At 39.9% G+C, this 24,968-nt stretch overlaps 1 protein-coding gene across 1 annotated transcript; it reads left to right on the forward strand.

The window, feature by feature from the left end:
• Positions 1 to 1,105: 1,105 nt before the first annotated feature.
• On the forward strand, positions 1,106 to 24,410 carry LOC144299464 (nebulin-like). Its single transcript, XM_077874975.1, has 12 exons — positions 1,106 to 1,324; positions 3,620 to 3,727; positions 6,452 to 6,552; positions 6,640 to 6,748; positions 8,223 to 8,534; positions 8,638 to 8,844; positions 11,886 to 11,990; positions 12,705 to 12,810; positions 14,636 to 14,951; positions 15,668 to 15,772; positions 16,695 to 16,802; positions 23,627 to 24,410. The coding sequence occupies exons 1-5, from the start codon at positions 1,106 to 1,108 to the stop codon at positions 8,502 to 8,504; spliced, it is 819 nt and encodes a 272-aa protein (XP_077731101.1). The 3' UTR covers positions 8,505 to 8,534; positions 8,638 to 8,844; positions 11,886 to 11,990; positions 12,705 to 12,810; positions 14,636 to 14,951; positions 15,668 to 15,772; positions 16,695 to 16,802; positions 23,627 to 24,410.
• The last annotated feature ends 558 nt before the right edge of the window (positions 24,411 to 24,968 follow it).

Raw genomic sequence — 24,968 nt, forward strand, 5'->3', positions numbered from 1 at the left:
CATACGATCAGAAAGTTTCCATATTTTATTTTCGTAAACCAAAGGCTAGATTTTACAATTAAGTGATGTTTATTCAGTGAGGGTGATTGCCCACAAAGTATTTAGGAGGAAGATCACATTCCCTAAGGGAGCTAAATGATCAGATTGTTTGCAACAGGAATTTCTACAGAAGATTCATAAGGCACATGTCTACTTGCTAGCTTGGGTCACCGTCTTTAATGCTTATGTGATTATGGGGAGATATAAGGGTTTAGAATTTTCCTACAGGCACTGGGGTAGAATTTTTCTCTCTGTTAAGGTAATTGGTTGAGTGGGCATGATGAAGCTGGGACCTTGACCCCTTGACCTAATTAACACCCTGTCTAACATTCCGGAAAACCAGCCAGTGAAAGTGCCTTCTGAGGCCCAGTCAAGACATTTGGTTTATGAGAACACTGTAATAAGTGCCAAGGTTACTTGAATGGTTCAGTGTCACAAACTTTTCTCCTTTGAGGTCTTATTACTGCTGCAATCTGAAGCTGCTTTTAAATTGTTACCAAAATTAAACTTGGTAAAAAAAGAACCTTTGGGATTCTCAGTGGAGCTTATCTACTGTCAAAAGTAGAATAGTCAGGTTGAAAAACTCAGTGACCACTTAAACATGCTGTTAGAAAAGCCAAGTAGTCAAGTGGACAGCTTTATTCATGAAGTGGTCGTTTTATGAAATTAGAAGCATGAAATGATTGTTCTATAGTCTTCATCAATTAAAAAAGTACTTCTTTATTGGAACACAATTAAAAGATTAGATTACTTTGGTAAAAATAATGCTTCTTAATGGTCTTGAAAAAGCCCTGTGTTAAAATAAAATGCCTTCCTGAAGTAGAAACTGTGGCCCCCTCCTGTTGTCTGACAGTTGCTCTTTGATCTAAAAGTAGATTTGATAACATATGTCCACGTCTGAGGTTTTTGGAGGGAAAGGGTTCAATAATGTGTAACAGATGAACAAATTTTAGGAAAAAAAAAAAAACTACTCGCACGTTTGAATGTGTTTCTCTAACTCGTGTCTGTTGTTTATGAGAGATTTCTGTGCTTGTCCGGAAATTCCATTGAGGATTTATGGTAATAAATGGAAAATTCCTATTCACAGCGTGAATATCGTAAAGACTATGAGAAGTCAAAGACTATCTACAGGACACCTCTTGATATGCTCCAAGTTACTCGAGCTAAGAAATCTCAGGAAATTGCCAGTGCTATGGACTATAAGCACATCTTACACAATTGCAGCTACCCACCCGATAGCATCAACATGGATCTTGCCAAGGAGGCTTATGCACTGCAGAGTGATGTGAGTAATCACATTTTCTCATTTCCGTTTTTCTAAGGTGGAAAAGGAAATAATCTTTAAGTGGAATGGTGTTTTTGGCCATTCTCAGAGGTGTTGGCATTGTCTTCTGTATGTAGCTAGTATGTAATGGGGAAATGACCCTTGTGGCTTGATGAGAGCATGCCCCTCAGAGTTAGACCTAGATCTAGCATGAACTCATCACTATATCCCTCCGGGAAAGCTACCAACCAAGTGTGCCGTTGAGTAGCAGCTAATTATATTCACATTGTTGTGCACTCATCTTCAAAACCTTTTCATCTTCTAAAACTGAAACTCTAGCAGTTATCTTCCTGTTTTTCCCCTCTCCCTAGCTCCTGCAACCACCCTTGTACTTGACCTGGGCTGCTCTGTAGACCATGTATATGTAGAGTCATTCAGTATTTGTCTTCTTGTTACTGGCCTATTTCACTTAATGAAATGTCCTCAAAGTTCATTCGTGTTGTAGCATGTATCATAATTTCCTTCCTTCTTGAGGTTGAATAATACCGCATTGTATGTGTATACCACATTTTGTTTGTCCCTTTATCCATCAGTGAACGTTTGTGTTTCTTCCATCTTTTTGGCTATTCTGAATAATGCTTCTACAAACGTAGGTGACAAATATTTCCTTTGAGAGCCTGCTCTCCATTCTTCTGGGTATACACTCAGAAATGGGTTTGCTAGATCACATGGTAATTCTATTTTTAACTTTTTGAGGACCCAATCTACTCTTTTCTACAACCCCTGAACGATTTTAAATTTCCATCACTAACAATCCTGTATCATGCGTGGTTATTTATTTTTTTAATTTTGCTATGTTTCTTTCTCCCAAGTAGATGGTAAGCCTTTCAAAGGCAGGAACCAAATAGTTTCTTGATTTTTTATTCCAATTAAAAGGCCCACACTAAAGAACAATGGTTTGAAATTTGTATCTAGAAATATAAGTTTTACATACCACATATAGCCAGACAATAAGAGTAGTCTATTATTTTATTTTACTGTTTTATTTTATTCTTTTAGAGAGAGGGAATAGGGTGTGTGTGAGGAGGGCTGAGGAAGAGGGGAGAAGGGAGAGTGAGAGAGAGTCCCAAGCAGGCTGCACACCCAGCACAGAGCCTGACATGGGGCTTGATTCCACAACAGTGAGATCATGACCAGAACCAAAATCAAGAGTTGAACGTGTAAGCAACTGAGCCACCCAAGCACACCAAGACTGGCCTATTACTTTAATGGCATCAAGTGTGTCCCCAAAATAGGAAAAATTCCAAATAGTAAGAGCCTTGTACAAGCAAATTGATTGTAACTATTTTATTTTTTAAATACTTTATTTATCTATTTATTTAAGCAGACAGTGAGCAGCAAGGAGGGGCAGAGGGAGGTAGAGAAGCAGACTCCCTGCTGAGCAGGAAGCCCGACGTGGGGCGAAGCCCGACATGGGGCTCAATCCCAGGACCTGGGGATCACAACCTGAACCAAAGGCAGACGCTTAACCAGCTGAGCCACCCTGGTGCCCCTAGCATAACTATTTTAAAGTGCATTGTTAACTGATATGGGGACACTCAAAGTTAACCATTACACATGAAGGGCAACATGTGCAAACCTATAGTACGAATAACCATTATCAAGTCTTCTCAGAAGGTGAGCAAAATTACCTACCTTCAATGTGGCCACCAGTCCTAATTTGACCAAAGAAACATAATACTTAGAGTTCCAGGGAGCAAACACCTCACCTTTGATTATCTACATATAATTTTTTTTTTATTCTTTGAAGTAGAGCTTTAAATATAGTATTTGTCCATATTGGAATTAGAGTTCCACATACTTCCTTTCAGTTGGAAATAAGGAGGAGATGGACTACATGCCAGCTAGAAGAACACTGATAACCTAAGGGCTGTTAAAATCTCCCACCAAGGAAATACTTAACATAATCTCAATGTGGGGCATCTGGGTGGCTCAGTCAATTAAGGATCCGACTCTTGATTTTGGCTCAGGTCATGATCTCTGAGTGTGAGATTAAGCTCTGTGTTGGGCTCTGTGCTCCATGTGGGATCTGCTTGCGTTTCTTTCTCTCTTCCTTTGCCCCACTGATGTGCGTGCTCTCATCATTCTCTCAGATAAGTAAAATCTTAAAAAACAAAAACAAAAAGAAACCTTAGGATATATGAAGTAAGGAAGCTGGTCAGAAATCTTAACACTGTTTTGGGTAAAATGTTAATGATTTCATGAATAAGGATGATGCTGAACAAAAAACCTGTAACCTTCCTCTTGGTGTTTTAGGTTGAATACAAGGCTGACTACAACAGCTGGATGAAAGGTTGTGGCTGGGTGCCTTTTGGATCCTTAGAAATGGGAAAGGCAAAGAGAGCTTCAGACACCCTAAATGAGGTAAAGACATCTCATGTGCCACAGAGGGGGTTGGGATTGTGCCGTGTTAAGGCCCCCAGAACCGTGGAATCACCTTCTTTTCCCTCTTCATTCTCTCATGGTTGTTACTGAGAAAAGAGCCCTTACCACATGCATGAATTATCCAGACAGATAAGCTTTACATCATCAAAATCCTTTATATTAACCATTCATGATAAAAATATTTTTGACAACTGTATCAAAGTATAATTTGCATGCCATAAAATTCATCTATTTTTAATAAGTTCATGTAGTTTTTATGGTCATCACTATAATTGAATTTTAAAATGCTGCTAGTATGCGAAAGTTTCCTTGAAAACTCCCCCTCCCATCTGCAATGCCTGGCAACCAGAGATCTTGCTTTTTGTCCCTATAGTTGTACTTTCCTAGAAATCTCTTTTGTAGGAGACTTCCTTCATTTAGCACCATGCTTTAGAGGCTCATCTATATATCTGCACATATCTACAATTCATTCCTTATTATTATTGAGTAGTATTCCTTTGCATAGCTATATTTTTGGCTGTCCAGTGGTACACATGTGGATTCATAATTGCCAGTTTTGGCAATTATGAATAATGCATAGAATGAATACTACAGAAATTTTCCTTTAACTATTATACCGTGTGTCTTATTCTTGATCATTTTGAAGTACCAGATAAGTTGTTATTCAGTCTAAGAAAAAAGCAGCGATGATCTTTCACTCTAAATGGCCAGGTGATCTGACCCTTCCCCTCCGACAGAGGCACATTCCCATGGCTGTCAGGTGAACACATCAGGGAGGTTAGCCTACATAAAGGAGGGACGGAGGTACTGAGTGAAGGTTCTTGTTTCTGTTGTTCTGGGCTTTTGCTTGCTTTTAGGAAACAACATTTTATATCCTCCAATTTTTCACAAAAGTTCCTCTGAGTTGGTGGTTTTTAGATGTCTAAAGCTGAGTGATGCCACTTCATACACAGAAGTGGGATGTAGAAGATGCACAAGGGAAGAAGAGTGGGAGACTAGAGGGAGGAAAATCTAGGAATGTAGCTAGAAGGTCCCGTCGGAACACCTTCCACTCTCTTCTCTCCTGTAGCTAGCTCCTCAGTACTTTAGTGACAAGCTGTGGACTAGTCACATGGAGGTTGCAGAGCAGAAGTTCTCCCTTTCTTATAGGAACCCCTAGCCATTGCCTAATTCCCCAGTTCCTCCTCCCTCAACCAAAGAGCTGCGTTACCTCTGTTCAACTGACAGGAATCTGAGAGCCTGTTAGTGTCACACAAAAGACACTCCAAATTTCCTTGCATGCTTTTCTGATACTTTAGAAAACTTTGTGGTGTTTCTGGGTTCTGTTTAGCTAAGAGTACCCTCTTTTCATTTCATAAGCAAGAGGTAGCCTGGTTCCTGAAAGTTATCTTGGTCTGTAATGCCCCAGACCATCCAAAATTGAGCCAATTTTTGGAACATCATCTCTTGTACTGTATTCATCTTTTCCCCCAAGCCAACCAAGAAGCTAGTATCTAAAAATTTTTAAATCAGGAAAAAAAAACCCTTGTCCCTCCAAAATAAATCTCAAGGATTTTTATGTATTAGCCTTAAGTGAAAGTATTATTGCTGTTTATCTTGTTTCAATTCACCAAACAGAAAAAATGCAGCCAACATCCAGACGCTCTCAATTTTACTTCGATTGAGGATGCTCCGATTATAGTACAGTCCAAAATCAACCAGGCCCAAAGAAGTGATATGAGTGCTAATTCTATCTGTAGTTTAATAACGGAAACAAATACATTTGGTTCTAAACGTGCTGATCACCTGTGGTTATTCTGCAAACCAAAGAGACTCAGTTCCATGAGCAATTCTGTAACTCTCCCAGCTTTTCACTAATAAGGCACACCTACGTCACGTCTTCAGGGTGTTATGGATGCTACGCTGACCGTCCTTCCAGCCATTTAACACTGAAGGTCAGGGGCTTCTCTTGATGACAAGACACACTATAAGCCTATTTTTAGGAAAGACCAAGAAAATGAATGTATGCGGCACACCTTCTGGAGGAGCTACGTTGTAAGTCAGAGCTAAGACAAAAATCATATAGAGTAAAAACCACCCCAAAGTCCCATCAGTCACCCACCAAGTGTAAGATAGATAGTGTGTGTATCCCACCCAGTTAGCCTTTTCGGTGCTCAGGGAAGTATCTGCAGGTTAACATTTTCATCAGGCCCTCTCCCGGGGCTAACTTCTGTGAGGTGCCCCTACCGCACGAAGCTCAGAGGTTCCTAGCACATACCAAGGGACCTTTGCCAAGGCTGAACGGGCACTAGGATGGGACTCTGTGCATTGCATGTGAGACCTTGAAGGCCCACAGATCTGCACAGGTGAATGTGAAGGTGACCCAGAGAACGTCTTTCAAGAAAAGCACCTCTGTGTAATGTGATCTGTTCTGAAATTATTTTCCTGTCGTTAAACCCTTTTCCCTCCTTTGTTTTGTTCATGCATTTCTTTTTTTTTAATTTTTATTTATTTATGATAGTCACATCAGAGAGAGAGAGAGAGAGAGAGAGGCAGAGACACAGGCAGAGGGAGAAGCAGGCTCCATGCACCGGGAGCCCGACGTGGGATTCGATCCCGGGTCTCCAGGATCGCGCCCTGGGCCAAAGGCAGGCACTAAACCGCTGCGCCACCCAGGGATCCCCTTTGTTTTGTTCATGCATTTCTTTTCATCTCTCAAGGTAGCATACAAAGCCAGAGGAGAAGAACTTCTTCACAAGTACAACCTGCCAGCCGACCTGCCCCAGTTCATCCAGGCTAAAGTTAATGCCTACAGTATCAATGAGGTATGCACGTGAGCTCAGCTGCTGATTGCGTGTGAAGGCCTTTCTAAATGTGGCCTCAGTTATATGCAAGGGACTTTTTTCTTTCAGAATATGTACAAAAACAGGCTTGAAAGATTTGAGCAAGAAGGGCTATGACCTGAGAACGGACACGATTCCCATCAGAGCCTCCAAAGCTGCCTGGCAGGCAGCAAGTGAGGTAAGTGCCGGTGGTGGGGTCACTGGTGTGTTGTAACTAGGAAGTATGGGTGGGGTGGATTCGTTATGCAGAAGTCGCCGTGTCTGCTGTCCCCAGCACGAAGTGAGTCCTGTTGAAAACTATTTAGAAAAGAAAGTTCCCTAAAAAGGTCTGAATTTTCCTGGCAGTAAGGATTTGTAGAACCTTTACTAACCTGTTCTAGTGCAACACTCTAAGTTTAAGGTCTCCTCTGCATTTTTGTACAAATTCACATTATTCTCCTCATGGAAGTAAACAAATCAGTCACTATTTAAGTCCTAATCGCCTCCTGGGGGTAAGATTTTTGTCTCAAAATTTTCTTAATTTACATGGATTCCCTCTTTCCCTTATTTCTTTTTAATTAATTGCTTCCAGAGATGGATTAATTGGCTCCAAGGTCCATAGCAGTCATTAGGCTCCATGAAAGTTAAAAATTTTGTCTTTTTTCTTTTCCTTATCATACTTGTAACTATGAACTAGTTACTTTCCTCTTTGAGATTCAAATCAAATTGACTCAAACCCCTACCAGCTAACCTCTAGGAAGTAGGATACCCTTCCTCCTGCTCAATGCAGATATTCTGAGGTTTGTCTTTCCATTACCTCTGGCTCCTACTTTGTACACAGTGGTTTTGCTCATGCTCACCTGGACTCTCCTGCCCTGGGTTCACTTTTTTCTGGTCTGCATGGTCCAGAGATGGAACACAGCAGTCCAGAACCATCTTTTAGTCCCCCGAACCCAAGTCCCAAGCACAACCTCATCGATGGTTTGAAATGAAGTTGACATTGCGCCGATGTAAATAAGTTACAATTGAGTAATAAATACTGGTATCATCAAAGCGCTGATGATACCCATTCCCTTTCTCTCTGGGTGCACTCTTCCAGCTCCTCCCCACCCCAACACACACATTAGCTTTCCTTCACATCTCTGCTTCTCAGTTTCCCATGCTTCTTCCCAGATCTCCCCAAGCAAGTTCAGTTCTTCTCACTTTATAATTTAGATCCAATTCATGTTTACACACAACTGGCTCTGGGTCTTCCTTTGAATATCCAAATACTCATTAAAATTCTACTACAACTAAGATAGCCAGCTATTTGGGGAGGGGTCTCCTGGAGCAGCACAATATAACTGGTAATGATTGCAGAATGTTTATCTTTTCATTTGTCTCTACCAGTGTATAAGTAGAAAGGAACTTACTACCTTGTCTCTGACATGAATTATGGAAACGTTCCCCACCCCAATCTCTCTCAGGTGGCTGAGGCAGCTACAGACAATTAAATGGGCTCTAAGTAACATTTTAATTTTACCAGGCTACATTTCAAACTATATACAAATGAATACATCTAACTGGTTGTTGAAGTAATTCCTGGGAAGCTCAATTGCTTTAAATCATAGTCTTATTGATCAGTAAAATCTTCATAACTACATTTTAAAATATACCCACTTTGTTTCCAATAGGTTCAATACAAAAAAGATTATGAAAACACCAAAGGGAAAATGGTTGGCTTCCAAAGTCTCCAAGATGATCCTAAACTGGTTCACTATATGAATGTAGTCAAGATACAATCCGACCGGGAGTATAAAAAAGACTATGAGAAGACAAAAACAAAATACAACACACCCCATGATGTGTTCAATGTTGTGGTAGCCAAGAAAGCTCAGGATGTTGCCAGCAATGTCAACTATAAGCATACACTCCATCATTACACCTATCTGCCTGATGCCATGGACCTGGAGTAGTCTAAAAACATGATGCACGTACAGAGCAATGTAAGTGACACTTATTTCACAGGATAATCCTCTCCTAAAGTCAGAAAGTGCATGAGAACCCACTGCTTGGGGCACTTACTCCTTTTTTTTCCCTTTGCAATAGAATGCCTGCAAGGAAGACTACAACACCTGGATGAAACGCATAGGCTGGATACCTATTGGCAGTCTAGATGTAGAAAACGTTAAGAAAGCAGGTGATGCCCTGAATGAAAAGAAGTACAGGCAGCATCCAGACACCCTCAAATTTACCAGCACCGTGGACTCCCCAGTTATGGTCCAGGCAAAACAGAACACAAAGCAAGTCAGTGATGTAAGTACAAAAGAGGGGGCCAAGAATGGAGGGAGGAGGCTTCAACAAAATAAATAGCAGCTCAAAAGTTTAATTCTTCTGAGCCATTAATTTTCCTTTTACTTTATGTATTTTAAAATTACAATTACAATTATTTTTAGTTTGGGGGTCACCTGACTGAGTGGCTGAGTTGGTTAAGTGTCAGACTCTTGCTATCTCAGATCAGGTCTTAATCCCAGAGTCATGAGTTCAAGCCCTGCATTGGGCTCCATTAGGAATACAAACAAGAACAACCACAACAATTATTTTTAGTTTGGGCACTAACATTTTCTTTTTCTTCTATATTACTATTTATCTTCCTTTTTATAACATCTTCCTTTTTAGCTGCCTTTGAAATACTGTGTTATGGGATAAATTTGTTGTGATGAAAAAGTTCTACTCTTGTACTACACCTGTATATACACACACAAAATTTAAACTTGAATTCCAGACACTTTAACAAACTCATCACCTTCAGATCCATATTAAGTTGCATATATTTGCTGTTCGTATATAAAATACTAGTACAGGGAAATAACTCACATGCCTATATGGTTTTACTTCTCAGAATTCATCATACACAAATATTATAGAGGCTTTTGAAAACTTAGGTCTTGGGGATCCCCGGGTGGCGCAGCGGTTTGGCGCCTGCCTTTGGCCCAGGGCGTGATCCTGGAGACCCAGGATCGAGTCCCACATCAGGCTCCCGGTGCATGGACCCTGCTTCTCCCTCTGCCTGTGTCTCTGCCTATCTCTCTCTCTCTCTCTCTCTCTCTCTCTGTGACTATCATAAATAAATTAAAAATTTAAAAAAAAGAAAACTTAGGTCTTGGAGATTAGTATGTTATTTGCCTGGCTGTCCATGAGCGATGTGTATGACCTGGCTAAGGTCAGACCTAAAGGGAAGCTTAGTGTGTAGAAGAACTAAAGGGACATGGAAAGCATTTATTTATTAATCCATTGAATGAACGTTTTTGAACTCCTTCCCTGAGCCGGGCATTGTATTATATGCTGATGCTATAAAGACGCCATAGATGATGAGTGGTGAGATAGATAGGAGATGACAAGGATATAAGAGTGTAAGACAAAGGCATGGATGGAACCAGAGCATTGCCACACCAAGAGGTGAATGCTACAGGAGAGGTATGTGCCAAGTACAAGAGAAGAGGGTAACCCCCTACCAAGGCTTCCCTGGCAAATAAGGGAAGGGTGCATTCCTGGTGAAAGAAAAAATCATGATGACCAACAAGAGCTAATGAACTGGAAGGACGGTGAAGGGTTCGGGATTATTATGTGATCATTGAGGATCTTGTGTGCTTATACTCTGGAGATTGTGGGGTAGGTAATGGGAGGTGTTGAAGATCTTAATCCATGGAGTTGGATTATCAGATCTGTGTTCTAAAAGATACTTCTGACCAAGAGTGCTGAGATGGCATTGATGAGGGAAGAGATGGAGGTAAGAAGATGGATTAAAAGTGCTTACAGAAACCTAGCAGAAGACTCCTTTGGACTTCAACTAAAGCACTAGCAATGGCAGAGGAGATGTGTAGAGGGTAGAATCGGTGAGACTCTGTGAATGCCTAGCTATGGTTTCTAAAGGCAGTGAGGGAATAACGTTAGCTCTTGGATGCCTAGAAGAAATTATTTAGGATTTGAGAATTCAAATAGATATCAGCCTCTTTAGACTTTGTGATACATAGACAACAGTTTACATGTGATAATCTGCTTAAAGGTTTATGTGATAAATGACAGTCAAGAGACTGGAAATCTAGTGGTTCCAGTTGTATTTTAGATTTTAGAAATCAAGCAATTTCTTTTCTATTACCAAGAGGAGGATACAATCTAAGTTCTACATCCTGGACCTAGCTGTCTTCCGGACATCTGTAAAAGGATAAGATAGGGTAAGTATGAAATGGTAAACCTCTTAAGTACACTGGGTTTATGTAGAAGCGCCCTCATAGCATGAGGAAATTATTATATGGTTTTAGTGCTACAATTGTAATTGGAAAGTTTTTTTGTTTTTTTTTTTAGCAGAAGTGAAAGTCTCATTCTAAATGCCATTTTCTAAGAATCAAAAACCCAAAACAAAAACAAGACCGGTTTACTCCACTAGCAAAGATTGGACTTTTCTGACTTTGGTAAACTCCATTTATTCAAATTAGGGTTTTGCATTTGAAATGATTTCCATTCATTTCTAGCCATCAAAGATCACTGTTTTCTACTTTTCTGTCTATTTTAATACACGGAGTTTTTAGGTCTTTCTGAAAATGACAAAAATGCTTGACTTTTTTAAAAATAGGAGAATACCTTTGATTTTTAACAACAGAAGTAGTAGAGGGACTGTGCTGGGAATAACTCCTTTAAGTGTACAATTGAAGCATTTTATTTTGCTTTTAACAACTTTATTTTTAGAAGATAACAGCAAAGTAATGTTTGCCCTTTGGCAAATGTAAGATGACAATTTTAATTGCTGATTTTTGAGGATTTTGGGGAGTTTTGTGGGAAGAGGTCAGTGTGTGGGGTGTGAAAACACAAGCTATTGAGAGTATTTTAGTGGCTCATAACATTGGAAGGATTTCTGATAAATGACTTCAAAAGACATTTGAAGACATCTTCTAGTATACCTAGAACTTTTTCCTTTGGAATATTTTTTCTTTTATTTTAAAACATACTTTATTTAAATCCAATATGTTAGCATAGGGTATAACATACAGAGCTCATCTCACCACTGCCCTACTTAATGCTTGTTACCCAGTTACCCCATCCCCCCACCCACCTCCCCATCGGCAACCCTTTATTTGTTTTGTAGAGTTTGGAGTCTCTCATGATTTGTATTTTTCTCTAACTTCCCCCACACACACTCAGTTTCCATCCTTTCCATTGTAGTTCCTTTCATGATTTATTCCAAATACTCCTTTTTTTATTTTTTATTTTTTAATTTATTTTTTATTGGTGTTCACTTTAAGCATTTTCTTTTTTGTACTCTCTGTGATACATGTTATTTTTGTGATTGTGTATTGCAGATCTTCTACAAAGCTAAAGGAGAAGATGTGAAACATAAATACACTATGAGTCCTGATCTTCCTCTGTTTCTCTAGGCCAAGTGCAATGCTTACAATATGAGTGACGTAAGTAGGGTTTTCAATGGGGTGTGAAACCCAGACAAGGTGGTACAGTAATAGAATCTCAGAGTAGGATGGGGCCTTGATAACTATTTAGGTTGGTTTCCTACACACACACTGGATGGAGCCTATCTCATGATGATGGCTCTCTGCCTCTTAAGTCGGCCTCTTCCAGGGCAGGATAATTCCAAAAGGATGTGACATTCTCCCTTACGTGGAGCCCAACATCTATTCCTCTCAAACTTCGAGTTGGTTTTCCTCATTTTGCAAGTGGAGAGAGTTATTATCCTGCAGAAAAATAAGAATGAATGAAATCCTTTTATTACAGCAGACCTGAAATTTCTAAAGCTAACCACCAGGTCTTCCCTTGACCTTCCTTCCATAAGAGTGGACAACTTCATTTTCTCTAGTTGGTCCTCACACGCCAAGGTTTCCAGAAAGAACCTTTATTCCTCTCTTCCAGATCCACTCCAGTTTCTCAGTATCCTGCTTTGCTCTGTACTCAAACCAGGTTTGGGTGTATAATTGGTGCAGCATCCTGTAATGTCATGCTACACAAGGTGTAATGTTTTGCTAATGTGACTTCCCAAAATAAAATGTACTGTAGAAGATTCCTTTAGCTTATATCTGGAAACGAACGAAACAGTCCCAGCAATTGGGGACTCACTTCAGCTGATCCATGTACAGCATGCTGACCTCCTTCTTTCCCTCATACCTCAGGTCTGCTACAAACGGGACTGGCATGATTTAATAGCCAAGGGCAACAATGCGCTAGGTGAGGCTGCACATCACTGCAGCCAAAGCATCCAGAAACATTGCCAGTGATGTGAGTAAACATTTTCGGTGAAATGTGGGTGCATTGCCTTTTAAAAAACTAATCAAATGTGTGCTTGTCTAAATGTTGCCACATTGAAAACAATATGTCGAGTTAATGACGTTGAAATTCTCCACAAGATACTGTTTTGAGGAGCTGTCATTTTTTCAAAATTCCGTGATTCTTTTCCATTGACCCCACTTGGTAGAGCTATCGTAAATCTGACAACCACTTTCTCCCCTGATTCGTAGGCCAGATTACCCCTAGTGACACATTTCCTTGACAGCCTACATTAATTTTCAGTGAGAACACCCTCCCTGACAGTAACACATTAAATTCAAATGACTGCCTGCATAATAATTGTATTAAGAAGATTGAAAAGATGATGTATAAAATGTAAGGATTTTGTAAACCAAATGGGTAAAGGTGTGGTCCATTTTTCTTGAATTTAATTTTCATGTATGTAAATCAATGCCATTTCATCTGCAATAGGAAAAGTATACACTTCCACTTCTTATCATTGCAGATCAAAAATGTCAAACAGCACACATGCCCCGTAGACTTCACTGTCACCTACTATTCTGAGGGCTACAGTTACGGTTTGGGAAAGGAGAAGAAATAAGATGCCCATGTGTGCAGTCCACAGGGGAGCTCAGGATGGAAGAATTCTACAGCTTTCCTTAGAGGTCCCTGAAAATGCGTCCCTCAAAGATGTGCACACCACGAGGAAGTACATTTCTCGGTTAAGGACAAAATGAAAGTCTAAATGTGAGTTTATCATTCTTTAAGGCCTTGTGCAGGGCTCTTTCTAACATACCTAGAAATGTCTCGGTGACCCTTTTGTCTGCTGAGCTCTTGTTTATAAATCAGTGCATGCTAAGCTCTTGTTTATAAATCAGTGCATAAATGGCACGAGCAGAGTTTCTGCAGAATTTAAGTGGATTTGAGTTCTCTTCTATAAAAATTGAGGTTTTGACCTGTTACCTACCGTACAACTCTATCTATACACCATTGCTGGGTCCAGCAGTGAGAGAGCTTGGGCTGTGGAGCATTGTGCTGAGGTTTTTACTGCCAGGGGAAGCTCCCAGCCATTCCTGCCCTTCCTGTTCCTGAACTCATCGGCAGCTGCTTCAGCAGGGGGCTTGGAAAGTGGCTGCCGAGAAATGGGGGGGGGAAAGGCCTGGCTACCTGCTTATGCAGTATCTAAATTGATGCCCCCTAGAAAGAAGAGGGGTTTGTTCTAACCTTACTCCAGCAGCCTGAGACAACATAGTAAAGTTTTCCACCCCCTACTCCCAAGAAAAACTGTGTGTGAACTCACAGAGTTCTTTGGATTTTCTTCTGCGTCAGTTGCATACGTATCACTCAGTCAATGGGAGCAGTAAATGGAAGGTTTTCACACTAATTTCTAACGTCCTGTGATGTATGATAACATTCTGTGGTGGTGGTGCCATATTGGATTGGGAAAATTCACATCCCTAGGAAACCAAGAGGTACTGGCCTTATGTTTGGAATGTCTTGTTGCATTAAGGATGAACATTCAGATGGGTTGTTTAAGTGAAGTCCGACATACAAAAGCATTTGTAGGATTTATAGCAAAGAAAAAAACTGGTCCTGAATTTATCATGATACCTACCTATTTCTATCCCAGCAGTGTTGGAAATAACTGTTTTCACTCTGAATATTCTGGGGCACATAGGAGTGGGCAGGTATGGTTTGGATTTCTTGTAGTCTTCCAGAAAGTCACAGTGTCAAAGTGCCTTTGTGTGTGGCTATTCTTGCTATACCTAATGTTATCAACGCCGAGGACTTTGCTAACCAAATTTTACCTTCGCAGTATAAATACAAGGAAGCTTATGAGAAGTCAGAGGGAAAGCATGTGGGTTTTAGAAGCCTTCAGGATGATCCCACGCTGGTCCATTACATGAATGTGGCAAAACTGTAGTCGGATCATGAACACAAGAGGAACTATGAGAACGTCAAAATGAGCTACCATACCCCTGGGGACATGCTTAGCATTACAGCTGCGAAGTTGTCCCGGGATGTTGTCAGCGATATCAACTACAAACAGCCCGTACACCATTACATGTACCTACCCGATGCCATGAGTCTCAAGCAAGCACACCAGGAATGTGAATCAAATTCAGAGCGATGTGAGTGTGACAGGCCCAGGAATGTTGGCACTTCAGGGGTGATTCTCTTCCTGTCTTAGTAGGCTTCACAATACAGGAAGATATTTGAGAAATGCACCTTTACCAAAAAGCATGGTAGATGATCAGGGTTTTTGCTGGCTTTGTGTTCTCCTGTTACAGTCACTGACAGTGTCTTTATTAACTCACAGGCCAAAGGCAAAACCATATTCCACTAAGTATATAAACCACCTTGATTCCCAGCAAGAGGGCATGGTCACTCTTGGCAGACCCATTTCATTGGTGACATGTAGAATGATAAATAGTATTCTCTACTCTTTCTGAATTCAGGAAAGTTTTTTTCTTTTTTTAACTAAAACTCACATTCTCATGCATGTTAATCTATGTGGTGAGTCATCTTAAATGAACCAGGGAGGTTTTGTGATTGTAGCATGATTCATGGAGAGCTGCATGTGGAGGCTATTTAATATTCAGGGCATTTCCTTCTGCAGGAACCAGATTTCTGTAAGAATCATCCTCTGTAAGGAAAGATATGGCGTCCATTTATTGTCACTCAATGAAGATGTCTTTCCCCAGCCGAAATGTCTCTCCCCAGGAATAGCCTAGGGGGACTGTCATGGATGAAATTCAAAGTTGTGGGGTTTTCAGTGAAATCACAATGAAAGCCCAATTTATTGTCTATATCCACTACTCAAATAACATTTCCCTTCTCTCCACAGAAACTATATCAAGATGCATGGAATAAAGATAAAACCAACATCACCATTCCTTCTGACATGCCAGGCATGCTGCAGGCCCCTATAAATGCCCTGCAAATCAGCAATGTAAGAGGCATAAATACGAATTGAAAATACCTTCATAGGATAATATATGTCAGCTTTGGGAGTGTGGTATAATGAAATGGACAAATTACCTATCTTAGAAATGTGTACAGCTTTTGGTGCTAAACATTTTTTCTTTAGCTTTCTATTCCTAATGCAGTATGAATGAAATTCTCCCTTTTAAATGTTAGTTTAAATACATGGCTGGGTCCCAGGACTACAAAGAGTTGGGATATCTGTATTCTATCGGTGTCTTCCTTTCAATCTTGAAAGCATTGTTCGATATCCAATGTTCACAGCTCAGTTTCATCATATATTAATAGAGAATATTGAAATACCTAGTTGAATTTCTCTTCCTTGAGGGAGTATGAGGTGACAGTCTCCTTTATCTTTATAAATTTTTGATTGATCCAGAGCATTCTTGTTTGATATTTCAAAGCCATTAGCTTTGTGTCTTATTTTCCACATCAGAAAGTTAAAAGATTTTAAATTATTAAGATCATATCTAAACGATAACATATCTATGTCATGTCCCTTGAGCAGGGACCTCTGAAAAGTCAAAAGGCAACATTAGGAAAAAAAATATCTTACCGGACCTTACATGAGACCTTGATGAAGCTTTTCTAGCTTCACAGTTGATTCTTAGTTTCCATGTTTTGCGTGTTGCGGTATTTTCAGATGTGTACCATATTGTGATGAAGACAAGCATTCAAACATTTACTAGGTCTAGATGTTTAGCTTTAAAATCTTAGTCAGAAGTATCCTGCACTCCATTAAGGAAATAGCCAACAACCAGAGGAACTCAGAAATCCCTGTTTTTCCTTATCCTGTCTTCATTCACATTTTGTCATATTCATATTTTGAGTACTTGGAGTATTCACTTATTTTCAATGTTTGTAAACAAACCTGAGTTTTCCCTCAACAGAAATTTTACCAAAAAGACTGGAATGAGACCAAGCAGAAAGGCTATGACTTCAAAGCAGATGCCATTGAAATCAAGCAAGCCAAAGACTCCAGAGATATTTCCAGTGAGGTATGGCCTCTATTTCCTTGTGGTTTAGCTTTTCTTGTAACGAACACAGTAGTGTTTTTAACAATCGACGAGGGGGGTTAAAAAATCTATGTAAACAATTTTATTTTGTTTTGCACTAACTAAAGACTTTCTCTATTTAAAAACATTAGAATGGGGACACCTGGGTGGCTCAGTCAGTTAAGCATCTCCCTTCAGCTCAGGTCATGATCTCAGGGTCTTGGGATCAAGCCCCATGTCAGGTTTTGTGCTCAATGAGGAGCCTGCTTCTCCCTCTCCCTCTGCCTGCTGCTCCTCCTGCCTGTGTTCATGCTCTCTCTCATTCTCTCTCCCTGTCAGATACATCTTCAAAACAATAAAAACATTAAAACCGAATGAAGCACATTAAGGTTAGCATAGATGAGGTATATGTATAACTTCTTGGTTGTTTCCAAGTAGAAGTGAAAAAAAAAAAAACCATGAAGAATCTATGCAGAATTCTTGGGAAAAATTCAGGAAACAATCTATTTGATTATTGACCAGTGTCATTTTATCCCCCAAATATTTATGACATTCTCCATAAATCTAGATCACAGTTGAAAGTTTCATATCAGACAAGACCGAAATCACATTCTATACATAAGATTTTATACTGGAGGCTTATGTATAATGCTCTCAGCAACCTTTTGAAGTTCATTTAATAGTAATTTAAAAACTTAGTCAAAATAATTATCCTACCAAGCTCCCTACCTCCCACCCTCAGCTCCAAATCTTTAAGCAATCCTGTTCCCTTTATCTGGGCTCTTCTCTATTTTTTATCTTGTGTATCCACCTGTTTCTTCCCTCTTATTTCTCATTTTTGTCTCTAAATACAGTAGCCAGTCTATAGGATCTGCCTTATTCCCAGGTGTCTCTCCCTCCCTTTTGTCCAAACTTTTCTATGTTATCCAAATATAGAAAAGATATTACCTTAGTCTAGTCCTAAGACACTTTTAGGACAAGTCTGAACAAGATGGAAACTCTTGTTCCAGGGCTTTTGTTGTCATCTGATTCAAACCAATCACCTTGCTTTCCATTCCTGTGAAATATGCGCCATTTTTACCTGTCTCCCAAACCACACAAATAACTTTTTCCTACTGAGGTATTGTTAGTCCTCTTGGGGGACCAGATAATTTATTAATGTTCCACCATTCAGGCGGCCTTTGGAGACCCATGATTACACCCACTGTGTCTTATTTTCCACATCTGAAAAATGTAATAATAATAGTATGCACTTCACAGAGATGTTGGGAAGATTAAATGGGATTGTAGTTGCTACTACTCAACTATTTTTTGCTAAAAAACACAGCAGTTTCACACGGATCAGCCTGATACATATGAAGCACTCATAATAGTGTCTGGCATATATAGTCATTGCTCAGTAAATGTCAGCTATAATTTTTTGTAATGACTCTTATTCACCATCCTATTGCCCTCCTGATTTATTCCCGTTCTCTATCAAACTACCTAAAATAGCTCTATTTTGCTCAGAGTGAACTGAAATATAAAATGACTGCCAATATTCGGAAAACATTTGTTCAAAAGACCGTACTACATTATTTTCATATATCTGTTTATCTGATTTTTCACCACTTTAGTACAAGTACAAAGAAGGTTAGCATAAGCAACTGGGCCACCACGTGGGTTTCCGCACCCTACAAGATGACCCCAAATTGGTATGGTCTATACACACTGCCAAGATCCAGAGTGACAGAAAATACAAGAAAGCTTATGAGAAGTCTGAAAGAATTCCCAATACACCATTGGACATGATGTCACTTGTTCAGGCTAAGAAGTGCTAGGTCCTGGTTAGTGATATTGATCATTGTAATTATCTGCACCAGCGGACATGTTTGACAGGACAGAATGATGTGATCTGGCAGGCTAAGAAGGCCTACGAACTGCAGAGTGATGTGCATGTATTTGTCACCAGACTCTTGGGGGGAGACGTGTGTCTCTGTGAATAGTGTCATGGTGTACTACCTAGGGATATAATTTAAGTGGTGATTTTAATAGAACCTTACATAATCTGAATATTTCATGGTAAAAGAATCATTTGGAACATTGTTTTATGGAGGATTCCTTATGGGGCAATTCTTTTTTCTTAAGACAAAGAAAATCTCTCTTACTCTATGTAATTAGGTAGAAAATTTCAGTCCCAATTGTTTTTTTTTCCTTTTGTTTAATAATAATTTTATTTTTTATTGGTGTTCAATTTGTCAACATACAGAGGAACACCCAGTGCTCATCCCGTCAAGTGCCCACCTCAGTGCCCATCAGTCACCCAGTCATACCCACCCCCCGCCATCCTCCTCTTCGACAACCCCTAGTTCACATTTCCCAGAGTGAGGAGTCTTTCATGTTCTGTCTCCCTTTCTGATATTTCCCACTTTTTTTTCTCCTTTCCCCTTTATTCCCTTTCACTATTTTTTATATTCCCCAAATGAATGAGACCATATAATGTTTCTCCTTCTCCGACTGACTTACTTCACTCAGCATAACACCATCCAGTTCCATCCACGTCGAAGCAAATGTTGGGTACTTCCGTTTCTAATGGCTGAGAAATATTCCATTGTATACATAAACCACATCTTTATCCATTCATCTTTTGATGGACACCGAGGCTCCTTCCACAGTTTGGTATTGTGGACATTGCTGCTATAATCATCGGGGTGCAGGGTTCCCGGAATTTCACTGCATCTGTATCTTTGGGGTAAATCCCCAGCAGTGCAATTGCTGGGTCATAGGGCAGATATGTTTTTAACTCTTTGAGGAACCTCCACCCAGTTTTCCAGAGTGGCTGCACCAGTTCTCATTCGAACCAATAGTGCAGGATTGTTCCCTTTCTCCATATACTCTCCCACATTCGTGATTTCCTGTCTTGTCAATTTTCCCCTTTCTCACTGATGTGAGGTGGTATCTCATTGTGGTTTTGATTTGTATTTCCCTGATGGCAAGTTATGTGGAGCATTTTCTCATGTACTGGTTGGCCATGTCTGTGTCTTCCTCTGTGAGATTTCTGTTCCTGTGTTTTGCCCATTTCATGATTGGATTGTTTATTTCTTTGCTGTTGAGTTTAAGAAGTTCTTTATAGATCTTGGAAACTAGCCCTTTATCTGATACGTCATTTGCAAATATCTTCTCCCATTCTGTAGGTTGTCTTTGAGTTTTGTGGACTGTATCCTTTGCTGTGCAAAAGCTTCTTACCTTGATGAAGTCCCAATAGTTCACTTTTGCTTTTGTTTCTCTTGCCTTCGTGGATGTATCTTGCAAGAAGTCGCTGTGGTCGAGTTAAAAAAGGGTGTTGCCCATGTTCTGTAGGATTGTGATGGAATCTTGTCTCACATTTAGATCTTTCATCCGTTTTGAGTTTATCTTTGTGTATGGTGCAAGAGAGTGGTCTAGTTTCATTCTTCTGCATGTGGATGTCCAATTTTCCCAGCACCATTTATTGAAGAGACCGTCTTACTTCCAGTGGATAGTCTTTCCTCCTTTGTCGAATATTAGTTGACCATAAAGTTGAGGGTCCACTTCTGGATTCCCTATTCTGTTCCATTGATCTGTGTCTGTTTTTGTGCCAGGACCACACTGTCTTCATGACCACAGCTTTGTAGTACAACCTGGAATCTGGCATTGTGATGCCCCAGCCCTGGCTTTCTTTTTTTTTTTTTTTTAATTCCCCTAGGTATTCGGGGTCTCTTCTGATTCCACACAAATCTTAAAATAATTTGTTCCAACTCTCTGAAGAAAGTCCATGGTATTTTGATAGGGATTGCATGAAACGTGGTAATGGCCCTGGGTAACATTGACATTTTCACAATATTAATTCTTCCTATCCATGAGCATGGAATAATTTTCCATCTCCTTTGTCTTTCTCAATTTCCTTCAGGAGTGGTCTGTAGTTTTTAGGGTATAGATCCTTTACCTCTTTGGTTAGGTTTATTCCTAGGTAACTTATGCTTTTGGGAGCAATTGTAAAGGGGATTAACTCCTTAATTTCTCTTTCTTCAGTCTCATTGTTAGTGTCTAGAAATACCACTGATTTCTGGGCATTGATTGTGTATCCTGCCACACTGCCAAATTGCTGTATGAGTTCTAGCAATCTTGGGGTGGAGACTTTTGGGTTTTCTATGTAGAGTATCATGTCATCGGCGAAGAGGGAGAGTTTGACTTCTTCTTTGCCAATTTGAATGCCTTTTCTGTCTTTTTGTTGTCTGATTGCTGAGGCTAGGACTTCTAGGACTATGTTGAATAGCAGTGGTGAGAGTGGACATCCCTGTCTTGTTCCTGATCTTAGGGGAAAGGCTCCCAGTGCTTCCCCATTGATAATGATATGTGCTGTGGGCTTTTCATAGATGGCTTTTAAGATGTCGAGGAAAGTTCCCTCTCTCCCTACACTCTGAAGAGTTTTGATCAGAATGGATGCTGTATTTTGTCAAATGCTTTCTCTACGTTTATTGAAAAGATCATATGGTTCTTGTTTTTTCTCTTGCTGATATGATGAATCACATTGATTGTGTTATGAGCGTCAAACCGGCCTTGCATCCCGGGGATAAACCCCACTTGGTCACGCTGAATAATCTTCTTAATGTACTGTTGGATCCTATTGGCTAGTATCTTGTTGAGAATTTTTTCATCCATGTTCATCAGGGATATTGGTCTACAACTCTCCTGTTTGGTGGGTTCTTTGTCTGGTTTTGGAATTAAGGTGATGCTGGCCTCATAGAACGAACGAGTTTGGAAGTACTCCATGTCTTTCTATCTTTCCAAACAGGTTTAGTAGAATAGGTATGGTTTCTTCTTTAAACGTTTGATAGAATTCCCCTGGGAAGCCATCTGGCCCTGGACTTTTGTGTCTTGGGAGGTTTTTGATGACTGCTTCAATTTCCTCCCTGGTTATTGGCCTGTTCAGGTTTCCTATTTCTTCCATTTCCAGTTTTGGTAGTTTGTGGCTTTCCAGTAACACGTCCATTTCTTCTAGATTGCCGAATTTATTGGCGTATGGCGCTCATAATATGTTTTTAAAATTGTTTGTATTTCCTTGGTGTTGGTAGTGATTTCTCTTTTCTCATTCACGATTTTATTAATTTGAGTCCTCTCTCTCTTCTTTTTTATAAGGTCGGCTAATGGTTTATCTATCTTACTAATTCTTTCAAAGAACCAACTCCTGGTTTTGTTGATCTGTTCCACAGGTCTTCTGGTCTCGATTTCCTTGAGTTCTGTTCGTATCTTTGTTAACTCTCGTCTTCTGCTGGGTGTAGGATCTATTTGCTCTTTCTTCTCTAGGTCCTTAGGTGTAAGGTTAACTTTTGTATTTGAGCTCTTTCCAGTTTTTGGGCTACTTGTATTGCGATGTGTCTCGCCCTCAGGATTGCTTTTGCTATATCCCAAAGATTTTGAATAGTTTTATCTTCATTCTCATTAGTTTCCATGAATTCTTTTAATTCTTCCTTAATTTCCTGGTGGATCCTTTCATCTTGTAGCAGGATGGTCCTTAACCTCCACGTGTTTGAAATCCTTCCAAACTTCTTGTTGTGATTTAGTTCTAATTTCAAGGCATTATGGTCTGAGATACACAGGGGACGATCCCAATCTTTTGGTATCGGTTCAGACCTGATTTGTGACCCAGTATGTGGTCTATTCTGGAGAAAGTTCCATGTGCACTTGAGAAGAATGTGTATTCAGTTGCGTTTGGACATAAAGTTCTGTAGATATCTGTGAAATCCATCTGGTCCAGTGTATCATTTAAAGCTCTCGTTTCTTTGAGGATGTTGTTTTTAGAAGACCTATCGAGTGTACAAAGCACTATACTGAAGTCACCAAGTATAAGTGTATGATTATCTAAGTTTGTCTTAACTTTGGTTATTAATTGATTGATATACTTGGCAGCTCCCACATTCGGGGCATATATGTTGATGATTGTTAAGTCCTCTTCTTGGATAGATCCGTTAAGTATGATATAGTGTCCCTCTTCATCTCTCACTACAGTCTTCAGGATAAATTTCAGTTTATCTGACATAAGGATGGCTACCCCTGCTTTCTTTTGAGGACCATTCGAATGGTAAATGGTTCTCCAACCTTTTATTTTCAGGCTGTAGGTGTCCTTCTGTCTAAAATGGGTCTCTTGTAGACAGAAAATAGATGGGTCCTGATTTTTCATCCAGTCTGAAACCCTGTGCCTTTTGATGGGGTCATTAAGCCCATTCACGTTCAGAGTTACTATTGAAAGACACGCGTTTAGTGTCATCATGATACCTATTCCTTCCAACTGTTTTGTTTTTAACCCATTACGGTTGCATGATGAAATATCTAAATTTCAGAAACAAATATAAACGTAAGGAAATGTTGGATTTTAAGTTTATCTGGTACATACATTTATAGATAGAGTGGTGTATACAGGTAGAAGTATATATTTTTCCTCGTTATATATGCCTCTGAAGACCTTATTCTCTCAAGTTCTTACAGATGTGATTCTCAGTAGTGCAAAAAAGGCAGATTTCAAGTGGTGAGCGCAGATGGTCAACCTTGTATAAAAACAAAACAATGTGCCATTGCTGTCATTCCACATGGGTCACTTGTCAGCCCTGCTCCAATTCCTGTAGGATTATGTGAACTTCTCCCAGAGATGTGTGTCAGAGATGTAACACCAAATATTAATATTTACTGTTGATCCTTCCATTCCATGGGACTGGCCACCCAGCTAGTTTAAATAGAGGTAGTGTGTGGCCTGCTGGCATCATGGTGATACAGTGAGCAGACTTGACTCCTTTGAACTCTGTGGTCCTTTCCTTCATACGGAACATGTACAGATCAGACCTGGAACGTTTGAAGGGTATAGGATGGTGGCCAGAGGGTTCTGTGGAAGTGATGAGAGTGAAGAATGCCCATTCAAGAACCTCTTGAATGAGAGGTTGTATAAAGCCGGAGGACTTCAAATTCACCAGCATTGTTGATACCCCTGAAGTCATCCAGGCAAAGATCGGTGCTATACAGATCAGTGAGGTGAGTGGGGTTGATGATGTGTTCGGACGTGTTGAAGAAGTCTCCATAAGAATTGTGTGACATTTAAGTTGCTACTACCAGGATTAGAACCTTGAACATTCATGTATCCAGATACACTTTCGTAGTCAATAAGTTAATGGTATCTACAGTTCAGTTACCTAGATGACACTTTGACATAGATGCGGTCGGCATCTTTATATCCTGCAGACTCGGATACCCATTCTTGAATACATTTTGAGGTCTTGCTTGTAATGCAAGTCTCCCAGGTAATACCATGATCACAGAACTGCCACCTTTTATTGCTTTTCAATCATGAGGGAAATTGAAAAGTCCAGGGATGGCCTCAATATTCGATACCATGATAGTTATTTGGGCTAAGAAAGCCAGGATTTGATTAGTGATGTGGATTATCATAGTTACCTGCAATGTAGGTTTTCCTGCCAGATGATTACATGTGACTTGATGAAAAAGGATCATTTTACTACTGTATTTCGGATTCATTTTCCAGTTATATTCTATCACACATCAATGTATTCTTCTTGTTGGAGTCATTATTGGCACCTTTTAAATAAAAACAGAAATGAAGGGGTGCCTGGGTGGTTCAGTCAGTTGAGCATTCGATTTTTGATCTCAGCTCGGGTCTTGATCTTAAGGTCGTGAGTTCAAGCCCCATGTTGGGCTCCATGCTGGCTGTGGAGAGTACTTAACAACAACAACAACAACCAAAAAAAAAAAAAAAACCCAGAAAATTCACACAATGAAAACAAAATGTGATCTAGATTTATATCATTCATATCTGAGAACATCCAAAGAGAACCGTTAACTGTCCCTATAATTTTATTCGTGCGGTAATTGGCCTATTTACTTATCAACCATCTCTCGTTTTTCGTTTTTAGCAGCCATTGTGTTGTGATGCCTGGGAGAGAGAGAAGGCGAATGTGAATGTGCCAGCGGACACCCCAAGGATGCTGCAGTCCAAGATCAATGCCGTACAGATCAGTAATGTAAGGAGCTACACGCTCACTTGCGTTACACAATATTTTCTGCCTAACTGAAACTTAAGTTGATATGTTCCAGAGGAAATTTAGCAAAAGGCATTTCCCTACCATTCCTTTGATTTCTAGTATTTAAACTAATGAGAAGTGCCAC

The sequence above is a fragment of the Canis aureus genome, chromosome 27, assembly GCF_053574225.1.
Source record: "Canis aureus isolate CA01 chromosome 27, VMU_Caureus_v.1.0, whole genome shotgun sequence".
Lineage (NCBI taxonomy): Eukaryota > Metazoa > Chordata > Mammalia > Carnivora > Canidae > Canis > Canis aureus.

Excerpts from the sequence above, each read along its gene's own strand:
- LOC144299464 (XM_077874975.1), top strand. The coding sequence starts at position 1,106 with ATGGAAAATTCCTATTCACAGCGTGAATATCGTAAAGACTATGAGAAG. Across the intron at positions 6,553-6,639 it reads ATGCCTACAGTATCAATGAG|AATATGTACAAAAACAGGCT; the intron begins GTATGCACGTGA and ends TTTTTCTTTCAG. Across the intron at positions 6,749-8,222 it reads CCTGGCAGGCAGCAAGTGAG|GTTCAATACAAAAAAGATTA; the intron begins GTAAGTGCCGGT and ends TGTTTCCAATAG.